Raw genomic sequence first — 17633 nt, forward strand, 5'->3', positions numbered from 1 at the left:
CGTCTATTTTTCAAATAGGACTGTTTTTGCTCACCGTTGTGCTGGCACAGAACAGTTGTGCCTTTCCACTCTTGTTAGCATTTAGCGCACTTATGTAACGGTGAGTTTGGATTAATGAAGCATACGGGAGGAGAAGACTACGACTCGGTTTGCTTCAAACCATTGACGCTAATTTCGGGTTGATTTAAACGTTTTAAAGGTCATTCATGACATCGTTTCCTGATTTCACGGTTATTCAGTTTTGTGTGCGGAAGCAGAGCAAAATGCCGCTTCGCTATTTGTGCAACATGCAATTTTTGTGGAAATGATTTCAGGTTTCTCCTCTAATAACAGGCTCATAGAATTCACAAATACCAGAAACCTTTTGGCAAATTTTCAATGAACCTTGTTTGCTCATGATATTTGAATATGGATTTATACAAAGAAGAGTGGGTGCGTCACTCAAATTCATTAGAAATAATTCTCAGTATAAGACTGTTCTTGTTAAATTCACAGAATGCTTACATTCTAGGAAACTCTATTTGATTTATTATAGTTTTCTGCAGAAAGAACATGACTGTATTCATTATAATTAAAGAACGCTTAAAATAGATTTTAATCAAATAACAAGAAAGGATCTGATTTATTCCTAGAATTAAACAAAAATTATGAGTTTAGTTATAAACTTAATTATAGTTACCTTATTCATTGCGTGTTACCAGTAAAAATAGATTTTTAAATATGTAATTGGCAGTAGGTGGGGGTAAAAACGCTCAGTCTTGGGTAGTAATGTATAAGCAGTGCATTTTTTATATAGGCTTGTAGAAGATCTTCTAGCCCCTGCCCCTGCACTCCTCCACCAGTTCCTGGTACTGTGAGTTCCAGCATGATCAGTTGTTTTGAAACCTCAGATGTGATGGTCACCTGAGAGATGTTGCTGTGATGTGCTGGGGTAACTTCAATTGTTTTCCCAGGTTGACTTGCAATTGCCAACTATAGGCCGTGTGTAGGAGTACTGTTGTTGTTTGTGGACATGCCTGGGGTCATTTTCCTGCCTTGATGAAAGGTACTGCCATGCTTGATGGTGTTTGCTTGGGCTATGCTCTCTGCAAGTGCTTTCAGAACCTGGTCATGGCGCCATCAATAGCGACCATTAACCAGGGACTTTGGGCAGCTGCTGAGGAAAAGTTCCAGAGAGCCTCTTCCTAAGGGCCCGGTCACACAGCCGTTTGCGTCTGTATCGCGGGTAAAATTTTGCGGTTTTTTTTTTTTGCCCGTGGTTGCCCGCGATGGAAAATGTGCAAAATTGGCCAACCCGCTGTTCATCGGTGGTATGCCCGCAAAACAGACGCCGGCGACTGTTCCGCTTCCTCATCGCGTCATTTTCTCGTGTGGACCACGGGTATAAAAGCTGCCGAGCCGGCGTTATGCCGAGAAATGCATCCTTGCCGAGATTTGCATCCCCTCGCTACTACAACCACTTTTACCTCGTTTTATCTCACTTTTAGGGAATTTAATGGCGAACATATAACCAAAACCACTTCGTCTTGCATTTGTTGGGAATGTAATACAACTTAAACCATTCCTGTCACGTGGTGGAACAGAGCAGGAGACCCCAGAGCGTTCGTACAATTCTTTATTTGGGAAAGCATACAGGGTTAGCAGGAGACGCGATGACCGTCGGACGTCAGCAGCAAAGCCGTGAAGACTACTTCGGAACATGTAGCCAATCGTAGCGTGGGAGGGAAGTAGGTCGAGTTTACCGGGACTGGAGAGAAGATCGTAGCGTGGGACGGAAGCAGGTCGGATCGGAGGCAGGCAGAATCAGGTAAACAGGTCAAGAAGGCACAGGTAAATCAGGAGAGTCAAACGGGGTACAAAAGTAATCCTCAGACGAAGAGGTCTCGGCGTAGCGTGCTTAAAAAGGGAACATAAACCAATCAGGAAGCGCATTGCAGCGCGCCAGATGATTACCCCAGGTGGCTCCACTTAGGTAATCACGACAATTCCGTCTTTGTATTTGTTGTGAATGTAATTGAACGGTAATGCACGCCGTATACAAATCACTTTTGAGCAGGTAACATGTTTATTTTGCCTTTTTCTATTCAAATCGCTCGTATTGAAACTGTTATGCACTCTACCATAAAGCTTATTTCTGCATAATAAGCTTTACGGTAGAGTTCATAACAGTTCTCAAAAGTGATTTATATACGGTGTGCATTACCGTTCGATTACATTCACAACAAAAACAAAGACGGAATGGTTTATGTTGTATAACATTCCCAACAAATGCAAGACGAAGCGGATTTGGTTATATGTTCGCCATTACATTCCCTAAAAGCGAGATAAAACGAGGTAAAAGTGGTTGTAGTAGCGAGGGGATGCAAATCTCGGCAGGGATGCATTTCTCGGCATAACACCGGGCTGTAGAAATCATAACCGCTCAAGACACAGTCCCGTGAAGATCAAGATTTCAAGCTATGGCACCGAAGAAGCCAATATGTTATTATTGTAATAGTTTTTCATTTTTATTTTATGATCTTGTTATGAAATGAAAAGAAATGTCAAGAAATAAAAATGGATTAAGACGAGGTCACTACGGTGACGGGGATCCATGTTCACACCTTGACGTCTCGAGCACAACTGACGTGTGCTTGGCAAATCGCGCTGTATCTACGCGGAGAAAGGCGTTTGACCGTCACACGCGTAACACGCTAATTTCACGTAATAACACCGCGATACAGGCGCAGAACATGCTATGACCGTGCTCCACCCACGATTACCCGCTGAAATTTCCCGTCCTACCCATGTGTAACCACACCCTGGCAGCAGCCAGAGCACGTCGTTCCGCGTCATTTCCGTGTCATGACCTCGTGTGCCGCCCGCGGTTAACACGTGGTCTAAAGTTTTGAGCAGCGCAAAACTTTTTCGAGCGGCCAACCGCGTGTGAATTTCCGACCGCGTGTAAAGCACTGCTGTATCTCGTCTATATGGCGATCTCAAAGTGTCCAACATCGTCTGCTTCACGGGCAGAAATTTCTGGCCGTGATTCAGCCTCGATACGCCCGTGAAAGGCTTGGTGACCGGGCCTTAAAGTTTTGAGCAGCGCAAAACTTTTTCGCGCTGCCAAACGCGTGTGAATTTCCGACCGCGTGTAAAGCACTGCTGTATCTCGTCTGTATGGCAATCTTAAAGCGTCCAACAGCGTCTGCTTCACAGGCAGAAATTTCTGGCCGTAATTCAGACGCAAACGGCTGTGTGACCGGGCCCTAAGCAAAGGGGACGAGTCAAGTCAAGTCAAGTCATGTTTATTTGTGACGCCCTTTATCACAAGGAGTCTCAAAGGGCTGCACAGACCACAGATTATTGCAAACCATAGACTATTGTTACAACATTCCCTGATCTAAAGCCTACATGAGGGCAAGGAAAAACCCAAAAACTTCAACATGAGGAAAATTAAGAAACCTTGAGAAAGGACAGTACATGAGGTAATACCCCTTCCAGGATAACCAGGCTGCAATGGATGTTGTAATAACAAATAATACACAGATATTGTCAACATAAAATATAAGTTATTCATATGCTATGGAATAGAAGTGTGTTTTAAGCCTAGATTTAAACAGTTCCACTGAGGTTGCATAGGAATCTCAGGGCGAGGAGCATTCCACAGGACTGGGGCCAGAATGAAGAATGCTCTCGGACCTGCAGATCTCTTCTTGGCTCTTGGGATCACTAGTAGACCAGCATTTTCAGAGCGAAAGCTCCGGACCGGCACAGGACAGTGCCTTACTCTTCCCCCACACATGAAGTTTCGCTGGGCTCAGGAAAGAGTCGTTAACTACCTGCACAAGGAACCGGACGCGGTGGCTCTTCCTCCACATCTGCTCAGACTTCTTTTTGGATTTGCTGGTGTCCCTCCTTTCTCTGGGCCTGGCTCACTTGGGTTTTTGGTAAGTAGCCCACGTCTGCTCTCCCTGTTGCCAAGACCCCAACTTTTATTTCTGCCTCAGGCGTGACTGCCACCTCCACTGCCTTCTCAGGATCTTTACTTTCTTCCGGTTCTCATTTCAATTTCAGCTGATGTTAGCTGATGACACCTGTCCTTGGAATCTTTATACTGTAAAGCCTCTTTTGTACGTGCCATTTCGAACTCTTCAAAGTACTACAATGAAAAAAACACTATTTTTATGTTTGATTGCAACAAAGAACACTTGGCTGCTAGATGTTTTTGCAAGGCAGGGCTGTCATACACAAGTTATTGATCTATTTGCATAATTTTCCTATCCCAGTAACTGTAATTTTCAGGATTCGATATCAATAGATTTGCGTTAAATAAGCGCCCATTTGTACTTCAATGAAATCCGACACCCTAAACTCGCCATCGTATTTGAAGAAACTATTTCACTCAAATCAATTTTCTATTTGTGTCCGAAACCTTCCACCTTCCGTTCGATTTTCTAGAAAATTCAATGATCTGATTAGGAACAATCCCAGGAATGCATCATTTTAAGGCTCCCTGGAAGATGTCGCTTGTTTCCAGTAAAAGCTTTCTAATTCACAGAAATCTAGAAGTTGCGGCGGAGACGGCGAGGCAGACGCCGATGAATGATTAATGCGTGCGCGCCGAACTGCGGTGTGTGCGTTTACAGATCCGCCATCTGCGATCTGCAACGCCACCGTCGAGTGTGTGAATCTTGCTTGGTGTGGGATCTTTAAAAGCGTTTTTATACATGATTCAGAAAAAAAACTGTAAAAAAAAACAAGGGGGAAAGAAGTATGTGGTCACTAAACTGCGGCTCAAGGGCCATTTGCGGCCCGCTGTTCTTTTGTCTACAACCCATCCATCCATTCATTTTCTACACCGTTTATTCTCAGTAGGGTCGCGGAGGCATCCCAGCTATCTTAGGGCAGTGGACAGGGGACACCCTGACCTGGTTGACAGCCAGTCACAGGGAACACAGGGACAGACAAATCGCTCGCTCATTCACATCTAAGGACAATTTGGACCGGCCAACTAACCTGACATGCATGTTTTTGGAATGCGGGAGGAAACCGGAGTGCCCTATTTGTTCTAAAGAGACCACTGATGTGTGGGAGAGCTATGGAAATTAGCCAACTCTAGAAGGAAATTTAGGCAAAGGCTTGTTTTGGATTTTTACAATTGCAGCTGGAGAAGGAGGGGAGGAGCGGACAATTTACTCACTTTCGTCTGGCTGGCCACGCTCTTTCTGGCTTTTCCCCCGCCTGCCTTTGTGTTTTATTGAGATCACAAGACATGGAAAAGTACTAGTATTGAGACAAAGACAAAAGACAAAAGACCATCCCCTCACCTTCAAACAAAGACAGGAAGACTACGAGACGGCCAAAGAGAACATCAAACTGATTAGAAATACACACTTTGAATAAGTACTTTTAAGCCTACTTCACATGCCCGGAGGAATCCCACACAAGCACGGGGAGAACATGCAAACTCCACACAGGAGGTTCGATCTCATGACCTCAGAACTGTGTCGCACACGTGCTAACCACTGCGCCGCCGTGCTGCCCTGTCTGCAACCCATCTGCTAATATTTCGTTTTTGATTCGTCTGAGAGTAAAGAGGGAAAAAATAACATTTGGGTTTTATTGATCTCTTTTGCGTTCTCTGCAGAGTATCGGGAAGTATCGGAGTTGTTGTGGTTATCTAACTGCCGCCCGGAGGTGGGAGGAGTATTTACGAGACAGGGTGAGGGAGAAAAAGTGGAGAGTTAACGACCTGGAGAGGGAAGGAGAAGAGAGAAACCATAAATTTGGATTCCTCTGCTAGGAGTATACAAGCTAGCATAAGGGGGGTTGGATAACACAGTCACATACTGCCATCGTACACGCCATCAAGACCACCGAAGCAAAGCCAGACCCCCCACTGTTTTTCCGTCATTGCGTTTTCGCCCTCCCACAATTGTCCGCGCCCCCTTCGGCACTCCTCTTCTGTTGCTATCTCGCCTCCCCTTCCCCTCATTCAAGCATGCTCTTCCTCTCACTGTAAGCTCATTCCGTCTCTACTCACAGCAGAAGATGGTAAGTGATGTTTTTATTTGGAGGTATGCAGACATGCACGTGTATGAAGGGTGATGAGTCGGAGTAATCGGCGAATGTGATCAAATCGGAGGTTGCAGGATGAGGACGGTGATGTTTTTGATTTTCTATCGTGATGGTGATGCATGTTTCGTTGATGAGGAATCTAGATGTCAAGACCTGAGAATGAGAGCGATGGTTTTCAGATTCTGATGCTAACTCCAAGAAAGAGCCACTGGAGGTCTACCTACCGGTTATAATCAGGGTTGGGTAGGGTCACTTTAACTGGATTACTTTCAATCACTTTTGGATTACTCCAATACCAAATATGCTAATAAAAGACAAAAGAAACTAAATATGAATAAAATGATGACTCACAACACGTGGTAAGCTTTCTCTCCTGGCTTTGATCTCTTTCTCTCCGGCCAAACTAACATAAAATGCGACAGAAACAAAATGAAAATAAATCCAAACAGCTTGCCAACATCATTTTTGCCGTTCCATGTATTCCGTTACTCCCCAAGCCTGCACAAAATTTAGTAATTTTATTCATATTTAGTTTCTTTTGTCTTTTATTAGCATATTTGGTATTGGAGTAATCCAAAAGTAATTGAAAGTAATCAAGTTAAAGTAACCCTACCCAACCCTGGTTATAATTAGGAGTCCGAATAAATATATCAAATGTTATTTCAAAACTGATACAAAACTACAAAAGGAATACAGTTATTCCATCCAAGAAGGGGGCACTGGAGATCTATTTACAGGTTACAATCAGGGATGGTTAAAGATAAATTGCGAGCTCTATTTTAACGATTTTTAAAGTAAAAGTAGCATACCCTTTAAAATTCTGTTTTGTTTTAGAAGCTAGTAGCCATTCCATCTTATGTACATAATGGTTTCAGATTTTTTTAAAGACGGAAATCGGTTCATTATTTGGACAGCGTAGTCCAATGGCAGGAGATTTTTACACACTTTGCCTGATTCTTTATGTATATTCTTTTCAAAATATTTGGATAGTGTACTCTAACATCTAAAATTTGAGAAATCAACACAACAGCTAACTAGGTATTTACTAGCACTAAATATTTTATTTGCCAAAAGTTTGTAAATTACAATTATTATTACGGTTACCATTAGCAATTAGCATAAAAAGTACTGAACTTGGTACCAGATGCTTTTATTTTCATTATTTATACTCAAAGGTATTTTCACATGTATTTAATGTGTACTTTCAGTTAATTTCCCGAATTACAGGTGACATTTTCTTTCATCGGTTTATTTCAGAGAAGTTTTATGCCAGCATCGTTTTAATCACATGGATTTTTACAGTGGCAAATAGCAATTACCGATTGATACTAGATACCTTGATTTTAATTATTTATCTTCAAACCAATATCTCAGACTACAGGTCACAATTTTTTTGTTGTGCCAATCCGCTGTACATAAAGAACAACAACGTATGTACAATATATAGAAAAAGCACAACCTTGCGAAAATCGTCTTCAAAGTTGAAAACTAGGTGTGTCTTTGAGTCCAACAAAAATTAGCATCATTTTTTTCTCTGCCAAAAAAGAAAAGAGTGAAATGAAAATATATAGTGTTTTTCTCGTTTCTTTGTCTTTATAAAAATAGACTTAAACTAAATTGAGGCCTTTGAATGAACTTTAGGTTTGTTTGCCACTATCTTCACACTATTGTAGCTTTCAGTCTTGCTAGCTTGCTATCTTTCCATCTAGGTAGCTGGATCTTAAGCTATTAGCTAGCGACGAAAGTAGCAGACAGCATATCAATGCCTTTGGGTCTCATTGATGACATCGTTTTGTACATGTTAGTGCTATTTTTAGGAGAAGGAAAGATAAATGTTTTAGTCTTTTCTGTCTGGCTCACACAAGAAAGAGCATTTGGGTCAAGTTGCCGTGGGCTCAAATTCGTAAAAGTATCAGCGCCCTCATTTGTATCTGTGCACTTCAGTGACCACTTTGTGTTCTCTGACAGAAGATATCAATACATCTATCTATCCGTCTAGCTAGCTATACATCCATAAATCCATCGATCTGTCTAGCAAGCTATTCATCCATCCATCTATTTATCTACCTAGCTAGCTATTCATCTATCTATCTATCCATCTAGCTAGCTATACATCCATCCATCTATCTATCCGTCTAGCTAGCTATCCATCCATCCATCTATCTGTCTAGCAAGCTATACAGCGATCCATCCATCTACCCGTCTAGCTAGCTATTCATCCATCTAACTGTCAAGCTAGCTATACATCCATCCATCTATCTGTCTAACTAGCTATAGATCCCTCCATCTATCTAGCTATCTATCTAGCTATTTATCTAGCTATCTATCTAGCTATCTAGCTATCTAGCTATCTAGCTATCTAGCTATCTAGCCATCTAGCTATCTATCTAAAGTACATTGCAAGAATGTTGCTCCCCCAAGAACTTTGTGACACCATGTTTGACAGTGCGGATGGTGTTTTCAGGGTGACGTGCAGTGTTACTCGTATGCTAAACGGAATGCATTGCATTCAGCCCAAAAGGTTTTTGGTTTCATCTGACCACAGCACCTTATGCCACATATTGTTTGTGTTTCCCATGTGGCTTTTTAATGGTATACTTTCAGGAAGGAGTTTCTTCTTGCCACTCTTCATTAAAGGGCAGATTTATCCAGGATAGACTAATAGTTGTCTTATGCACAGATTTTCCCACGTCAGCTGTGTAGAATGTGAATACCTGCCTTATCATATAGTTTTACTAATTTAAACCTTTCTAAACTTGTTTTTGTTTTTGTTTATTTTTACAAATATATTATAATATTATTTGTAGAAGTGTTTTTCTTTTTCATTTTTCCACTCCCCCAAAGTGTTGCTCTATTGTTATTTAAGACATTTTGGTGATCGAAAGTTTTTTTTTTTTTAAGAAAACGTTTTCACAATATACTCACTGTTATGTTTACATATTTAAATTAAAATAAATATATGTGTAATGATTGTTAAATGTCTTATCGGATAATTTTGATTTTTAAAAGATTTTATTCAATTTCAAAAAATATTATGGCAGTGTTTATTTATTACTTATCCCCCCCAAATTATTGTTCTATTGTTATTTTTCTTAACTTACAGGTTTAAAATTAAAAAGCATTTCCGCCCTTATTTTTTCATTTTGCTCATTTCTGTGTTTTTTTTTTAAAGAAAACAACACTGAAAACATACTCACTCTAATGTTGTACATACTTAAATACAGAGAAACAATCCTTTAAAATTGGCAATAATTATGTATCTGCAGATAGGGCAAGTTTATTTCATTTATTTTTGTCCTGATGATTTTCCCTGACCGTCATATAATAATATCTGGACGGGGTCAACGTGACAATACATTTTAATCCGGGGGAGTGATTCTAATCTCTCTGACAGCCCAATTTTATTAAAGCAATTTGTTATATCATGTAACATGCTAATCAAAGTGTTGATCTGAGCTGCTTTAATCACGGTATCTGAAACGAGCTTTCCGGCTTTTATTTATTTATTTCTTTGCTGGATAGAGATGTTGCGTTTCCTTCTGACCATGCCAAGAATATGTCGGGTTTTTTCCAAAGTTTTTGCTTTACGAGGCGAGCAGATGCCTTGCGGAAAATGTGTTTATACGTGGCTTAGCACCTGCCACCGACCGGCGGCCTGTCAAGGAATATTTATATGAAACCGTCCGTGGATTCTATTAACACACAAATATATATATATATATATATATATATATATATATATATATATATATATATATATCATCAATAACATAATTTTAAGAGGTCTGACGTCAAAATTTTAAGCAGGCAGCCAATAATGGCATCTGATTTTTCTTTTCCTTTTTCCCTTTTCTATTCTTCTTTAGAAAAGGTAGTCTACCAAAAGTAGTCTCACCGACTGCTCCTGATGTCCGATTTGATTTTAAGTAAACAGGCGCCCAAAAATGGCTCCCAACATTTAAAATGTATTTTTTTCATTTTTTTCTTTAGCTTTTCACAATTTCTGCTTGTTTTTTTTCCTAACCTTAAAAAGAAGGATAAAAATGATTTAAGCGGGTTGTCTTTGATGGCGCTTGGCATCAAAAACTAATTCCAAGAGGGCTGCCATTGACGGATTCTGACGTCAAAAACCGATTTCGAGGTCGTAAAAAAGCTTGAATTAAACTGTTTTACAGTACAAAGCGTTTTGTTTTATATAGACTCCATTGGTTTTACTTGCATAATTGGCATGGAGGCAAATTGTTACAAAATATCCCGGGTGTGAGACCCCTTTCCAGCTCCTTCCTGCTGTCCTGACCTGAATTCCTCTATCCTATCACCTCTTCTGTCCTGTCCTGTCTGTCCCTTCCCGGCCCCTCTGAGACGGTCACACAGAGACCGATCGTTCCTATATCATCCTCTCATCCTGAAAGATTGTTAGGGGCGTGGTTGGGGCTGGGTTGCTGTCCCAAACGCGACCATCGGTCTCTGTCTGTACCCGCCCCTACCTGATTGGAGTACGTTAACCCTTCTTTCTCTTCTCCTTCCCCTTTTCCCTTTTTTTTGTGTGTCGCACCAGGCTCGGCTCCCCTCCTGTTCATCCACCCTAAGCATTGCTGAGGTACTCCTGCATGTGTTCAGATGCATCGTCACAGGAACTTTTATAATCTCCTCCTATGATCTTTCCATCTGCCCGGCATGATTTTGTTCCCTCTTGTTCTCGCTCGTTTGGTGGTAAAAATGTCATCATCTAAGCTACTTTGCTGACCACGGCATCTAACTGAAAATTTCATCGAGGTCCTCGGTTTATGGCCATCTAAAAGAACGTTTTGAGGTTGAAAACGGTAGGGGATTTGAATCATAAAAAACACCTTATAAAATAAAAGTACAACCGTGCAACTCTGCCTAGAAAATAACCTGGAGAAACATTGGAGTTTTATTTTATTTGTGTTACGTCATGATTTACCCATGGCCCTCACCTGTGCTCGCTCGTTTGGCTCCGGCTGCTGCTCGTTCCCTGATTGGTTCCCCTCCTATTTAAACTCAACACTCTCATTCACTCCTTGTCAGTCCGTCAGCAAACCACCGCACATGCAAGGCAAGCACTTTTTGACTCTGGCTCCCGTCTGTCCCGTCCTATCCTGTATCCTACTCGTCTGCCCCCGGCTTCCCGATCGTCTTCTGCTACCTGACTTGATTCCTTCCTCCGACCACGCTCCGATCTCCCGCTACGTCTACCTGACTTGATTCCCTCCTCCGACCACGCTCCGATCTCCCGTTACGGCTACCTGACTTGATTCCTTCCTCCGACCATCCTCCGATCTCCTGTCCCAGCTGCCCGACTTGTTTCCGTCCACCGACCATACTGCACTCTCCCGTCCCGGCTGCCCGACTTGTTTCTGTCCACCGACCACGCTACGATCTCCCGTCCCGGGTGCTCGTCTCGTTACCGTTCTCCAATCTCGTGGGCTTCCTGCTTCTCCTGCCCAGCGATCACAGAATCGCTGGCGTTTGTTTTCCCGCGCCTGACTTCTCCGCTTCCGCAATAAAGCTTGGTGTGAAACGTTACGCATTTGGGTCTACCGTCTGTTCTGGTTCTGACATATTGTGTAAGATTTTAATGAAAGTCTTCCCTTATTTCTGATTTTGCAAGTGACAAACCAAAACGCAATACAGATACAGTAAACCCTCAGGGTAATCTATTCTGAGGTGGGAGCCGTAAAGTGAAACTGCTGTACGGCGGTGGAGAGAAACCTAATCTGATGCGTTCTGAACCCCCTTACCCCATATAAAGAACATGAAAATAACAAAATATTATATAGTAGGTATTACTTCTGTGTAATATACACTACCTTTCAAAAGTAAGGGCTTGCTTAAAAAATTATATCTTTTGACAAAAGCAAAGTTTAAAGGATAAAATGATTTTTCAAATTAAAAAACAGATTATTTCTAACCTTCCTATGACCTTACTTATACTTTATTTTTATTTTGCAATTAGTAAAAAAAAGTGTGATTTTCCATGGAAAACACAAAACAGTAGCATAAGTGCATATGATCAAATACATATTCGTACAGGTACAGGAAAAATTAGATCTTGTCGACCTTTGGTGGTAGAGTAGAGTTCGGGTGGATGCAGAAGGGGAGGAGTGAATAGGTTAAAATGAACAGATTTTCAACCTTCCATTAGCAAAAAGTGTCCCCTCAGAAAACTGTTGCTCTATTCTCCACTTTATTCTTAATAACTGTCCTGATCGTCAGTTGGTTTAACCACGGTAACAATAAATGTGCCCACTCTGTATTTCTCGATAATAGCAAGCGTCATTTCCATTTTTTTGCTTTTATCTTTAGCATAAATACAAGTGTTGGCACCCATAGTAAATTAATACATTACAAACAATACGGTATTGTTTAGCACCAACTCGCAAAGTAGGAGAGCAAGGCATTGTGGGAGATAGTTTATCCAATAGCATTTCTCTCAGGACCAGAACGCAAACATGACCCAATTACGTTATGTTTCTCACAAGTTTTATTAAAGGAAAGAGGAAGGGCTGCGCCCAAGATCCGGCGTTCGCTAGGCGCAGAAAGTAAGTCGCTCTCGTACTTGGACAGTGATCCGAACACGGAAGTGGATCTTCCGTTGCGAGCGATGGCGGTGTTAAGGACGGAAAAACAGGTCGATAGCCGGGACAGGAGAGCAAAAACGTGGTCGGAAACCTGTGGGTCATAAGCCGGTACGAGAGAGCAGACGTGGTCGGGATCAAACACGGGTCGTAGCAAAAACGGGACAGGTGGGAATCAGGGTTGAAAAAGGCTTGCCTAGTACACACTGAGGTTCGCAGACGGACTGACAGAGGATTGGCAGGGCTGAGTTCAAAAAGTGACAGGGAGCCAATCAGAACCCGCGGCGGGTGGCGCCAAATGGGCGGGCACAGCTGAGTCACATCAGTAATCATGACAATTTCGGCATTTTCATAAAACTGGAATGCAAACCAATAGCCAACCATATGTCTACGAAGTACTTAACTGTCTTATGGTGGGGAAAATGCCATAAAGAGGGTCTGAAAAATACCCCATTCTACATCGTAATGTGAAAACGTTGTAAGGTTTCACATCTACTGTACTTGTGTTGTTGCTGCCATTAAAACCGAATGACGTCATAAACCGAGGACCACTTAATAAGATATCACAAAGAAAATGGAGTAATATTTGATATTTGAGACGTTTCTGCTAGTTCATCAGTATCTCAAAATTGTTTCCAAGCGAATCCGAAAGCTCGATCCCATCCGATTTGATCCCATCACACAGTTAGCGTCTGAAACCGCTAACGCATGCTAGCTAGTTCTCTTTCCAAATGTGAGTGACTATCCTGTGGCTTCCTTCAGGCCTCACGGAGAGAATTCAGGGCTCACCTGGATGAGGTCATCACGCTCAAGTCAAGGTACTCTACCTTGGACCAGGTAAACCCGCTAACCTTCTACCGGGCTTGTGTCGGCATGCAGGCCACCGTCATCCCACTCAGCATCCGACATGCTCACCAAGCGCACACATGCTGCATTCGTAATCTTCGGTGGGGAGAAAGATGATTTCGACTCGCTGAATTTGAAAGAAATAGTCTTGAACTTGGATGCTAGCGTATTGACTATCGATAGCTTCCGAATTTTCTTCATCTCCGGTTAACTCATCGTTTTACGTCATTGAGAAAGAATAGAAAACTGGTTTGAATTGAAATTTTATTGAATTGTCTTTATTGTCATCTGTAACAATGTAGTATGTGTTTTCTGTTATGAGATTAGACATGGCACTCAAGTTTGCGAATGAAATAGAATAGTGCATCGTAAAAATGGTGCAAAATCCCTTAAATGGGTCACAAGGTATACATCGTCACAGTTTCGTGCAAAAATATTTAGCAAGAGAAATGAAAAACAGCCCTCATTCATGAATTAATGTCTCACAGTTAAAGGAAAACTAAAATATTTAAACCATATCAACCATTTTTTTTCCAGAAAATAAACAGAAACCAGTGGTAACTGGTGTTAGCATTGCTAATGTGCTAGTTAGCTCGTTAGCTTTGGATAGTCTACAATATTTATTTTTTTCGCTAAATTTTAAGAATTATTACTCATTTGGCCGTTTCCAAACATTTATTTAAAGTGAGTGAAATTGCCTATAGTGTGTCGAATTTGGAAGGTGGCAAAATTAAGAAGAAATAGGCTTAGATTTGGAGTTTTGCTTATTGACTATAGATTTGAAATAGCGTTTAAAATCTCAAAGTTAGCACTCCATTATACTTAATTGAAAAACTAATAACAGAAACCTTAGATTATTTAATTTGTTTGAAGAAGATTAATATATTTTATAATATATATTATTTTAGTTAGTGTCTCTACTATTAAAACTGGTGTTAGCATTGCTAATATGCTAGTAAGACAGTAAGTGTTGGCGAGTCAACTACATTTACCTATTGACAAAATTTTGAGTCTGGAAACTTATTTAACTGTCTATTTACTCTGAAAAGAATTTATGTTTTACTAAGTTCTTGATTTTTTTAGCAAGCTAAAAATATTAAATCGATATGTTTCTTACTGCATTTTTTACAGATCTATAATATACATATAGTATTGTCGCTATTAGTGAATATTAATTTTAAGTTATTTTGTAACATACTGTATTATTCATATTACCTATAATGTGTAGAAAAGGTGGTACTCTTGTAAAAGCAATTTTACATACAACCCTGCAAATAATGTCGTTTTACTCTAGTTTTATATATTTTATTTATAGTTTTTGATGTGTGTTAGAATTTTCATAATACAAAAATTAAATTTTGAAAAAAATAAGGGAAACTTGTGGCGAAATGGGGAAATAATTGTAAGGCATAACAGACTAAATGTGTATAAAATATAAAATATTGTTTACGTTATTTCTATCCTCATTTTATTACGAAAATGTTTGACAAAATATGAATAAATCCATATATTTTTTCAACATTTTTTTGTTTTTGCTGGCAGCTTCCATTCCAAAATACAAGTCAAAAAAATTGAGAAGAAATATGGGGAAATTGTGATGAAATAGTAAAGCATATTAAAGGCACAGAGTGCCATTGACGCCTAGAGACGTCAAACCACAATTTTCTGGATTTTTGGGGAAATACTTTCCCATTTTGTAGCCTTTTACTGCAATTAATATACATGCTGCCATTGACATTGTTCTTTCATTTTCTTTTCTTCTTCTAAACAAAAAAATAAAATCTTTCAAGAGGGATACAATTGACAACTCCTAATGTCATTATGTATTTTCTACTTTACAATAAAAATATTAAAAAATGTTTTTAGGCAGGCTTCCTTTGAAGACTATTTCTTGCAAGCAACTTTACAAATCAAGCAGGTGAATTACTATTTTCCCTGTGCACTTTAATCTTTATTTAACATTTCCCAAATTTCAATCTCGTTTAAGGCGCTTATAACAAAAGCGAGACTTGTGTATTTACAAAATTGCAAAAGAAGGTGTCTTGAGACTTCAGAAAAGAAAGCATATCGACACATTTTTGTTTACGATATATTTGTCACCACTCTTGCGGTCAATTCCACACCCTTCCATGGCTGGTCGTTCAAAATACACTACGTGGACAAAAGTATTGGGACAGGATCCATTGGGAAGTGTTAAAGCCTTACTAAAAAAAACTAAATATTGAAATTATATTAATTTAATTCAATTTTTTTTAATTTTCTCATATTGAGTATTTTTCTTAGTTTTACACCACATGTTAGATATTTTATTTATCATATTTTACTTAAGATAATTCTCCAAATATATTGTAAAATGTTCCTTCCACTTTTTATTGCTTTACCATAAAGGTATGATATAATATATGACAGTCAAGTCACATTCATTTTTATAGCACTTAATCATATAATGTCTCAAAAGACTCCACAGGTTACAATGATCCCCTGATCTTCAACCAACATGCGGGCAAGGAAAAACTCAACACCTCAGCACGAGGAAAATAAAAAACCTTGAGAAGGGGTCCCACAAGTGATAATCTTCCTTCCGGGACAGATATTTTATTAGATTTTTCATATGTTACTGAAAATAATTTTCAAAATCAATAGTAAAATATTAATGACACCATGTATATTACTTTCCTCATATTAAGCTTTGTTTGTTATTTTACAGAAATATATAATAAACTATGTTAGTTTTATTTATTTTATTTATCGTATTTATTAAAGAAAATTCTCAAAACCATTAGTAAAATATTTGTTACACTATGTACATTTATTTACTAATATCGGAAGATATAGTTGAGTGTCATCTGCGTCGCAATGGAAACTGATATTATACTCGCGAATAATATCACCTAATGGAACCATGTAAATGCTGAAAAGAAGGGGGCCTAGGATTGAACCCTGTGGAACACCACAGGTGACACTAAAGGGCTCTGATGTCATTTCACCATATTTAACACAGTGCGTCCTATCTGATGGAGTTTTTCCTTGCCCTCATGTAGGTATTAGATCAGGGGATGGTGACATAATAATGTGGTTTGCAATAATCTGTGGTCTGTGCAGCCGTTTGAGACTCTTTGTGATTGATGGCTATACAAATAAACATGACTTGACTAGACTTGACTTATGCATTTTTTTCCACACAAAAGTATATTGCGGATGGCCGATATTTTATTCATATTCATCATTTTACTAAAACAAATCTCAAATCAATAATAAAATATTATTTCAACCATGTATATTTAGTTTCTCATGATAAGCATTATATGGCATATTTAAAAAACAATTCTTAAATAGATGATAAAATAAAACTAAAAATACAATTTTTGTGGATTAAGAACATGTATATTGATTTTTCCAAAAATGTTTTGTAACTGGACATTTTGTAGTGTTTTCGTATCGATCTGGGGAAAAAAAAAAGCAATTTACATTGTAAAAGAAAAAATAAGTATTTGTCCTCATTGAATCTATGTGTATTTTAATTTTTACTAAATATTTACCCGACTTTTCTAACAAAATAAAAAATATTCATCCTCAAATATGATCTGTTATGGCAGATGATTTATCTCATTTGAAGTTTTTTTTTTTTTTTTTTTACTAAGATAAAAAAATATTCCTACTTAGCAAAGCCTGTCATATCAGACTATTTATAAGTAAGCAACCCTTTCTTGCTCCGTAATGATATTTCTGAAGACATTAAGACAAGAACCCATGTCTTTTGCCCACATAGTGTCCCTCTATTTGCATTTCCTCTCATCCATCCGCATCTCAGTCTTCCTTTACGCCGATGACTTGAGCACCGAGTCTCCTCTTGTATCCTGTAGTCCAGTTTGAGTCCCTGGGGGAGAGCAGATTGTTGACAAGCACACAGATCCCGCCCTGCATTTCTCCACACACCGGGATAAATCTGCTCCTCTTTTGCATAATTTGTCCAACAGCCCCCTTCGGTTTTCTGCTGAGCTCAGCAAGGCGGCGTTCACATCCCATCGATTTCCGCCGAGCCGCACTAGCTCTTTTGTATGCCGCCGGGTGAGGCCGTAAAGGGCAACTCTTGAATCGCGTTATAAGGAATAGTTAATGGGGTCCAAA

At 39.6% G+C, this 17633-nt stretch overlaps 1 protein-coding gene across 9 annotated transcripts in view; it reads left to right on the forward strand.

Annotated features, from left to right (window-relative positions):
• Positions 1–17633, forward strand: part of gphnb (gephyrin b) — a 124852-nt gene that overhangs the window by 79222 nt on the left and 27997 nt on the right. For 5 of the 9 annotated variants that reach the window (XM_088324409.1, XM_088324410.1, XM_088324413.1 and 2 more), the window contains exons 9-10: positions 10619–10660; positions 13422–13496. The exons of 2 other annotated variants lie outside the window; for them this stretch is intronic. In XM_088324409.1, the coding sequence (XP_088180535.1) occupies positions 10619–10660; positions 13422–13496 (117 nt within the window). The remainder of the gene's footprint in view (positions 1–10618; positions 10661–13421; positions 13497–17633) is intronic. 2 more of the 9 variants (XM_088324411.1, XM_088324415.1) reach the window with 1 other exon arrangement.

Source organism: Urocampus carinirostris, chromosome 20 (assembly GCF_059441175.1).
Source record: "Urocampus carinirostris isolate Australia breed hairy pipefish chromosome 20, RoL_Ucar_1.0, whole genome shotgun sequence".
NCBI classification, from domain to species: Eukaryota; Metazoa; Chordata; class Actinopteri; order Syngnathiformes; family Syngnathidae; genus Urocampus; species Urocampus carinirostris.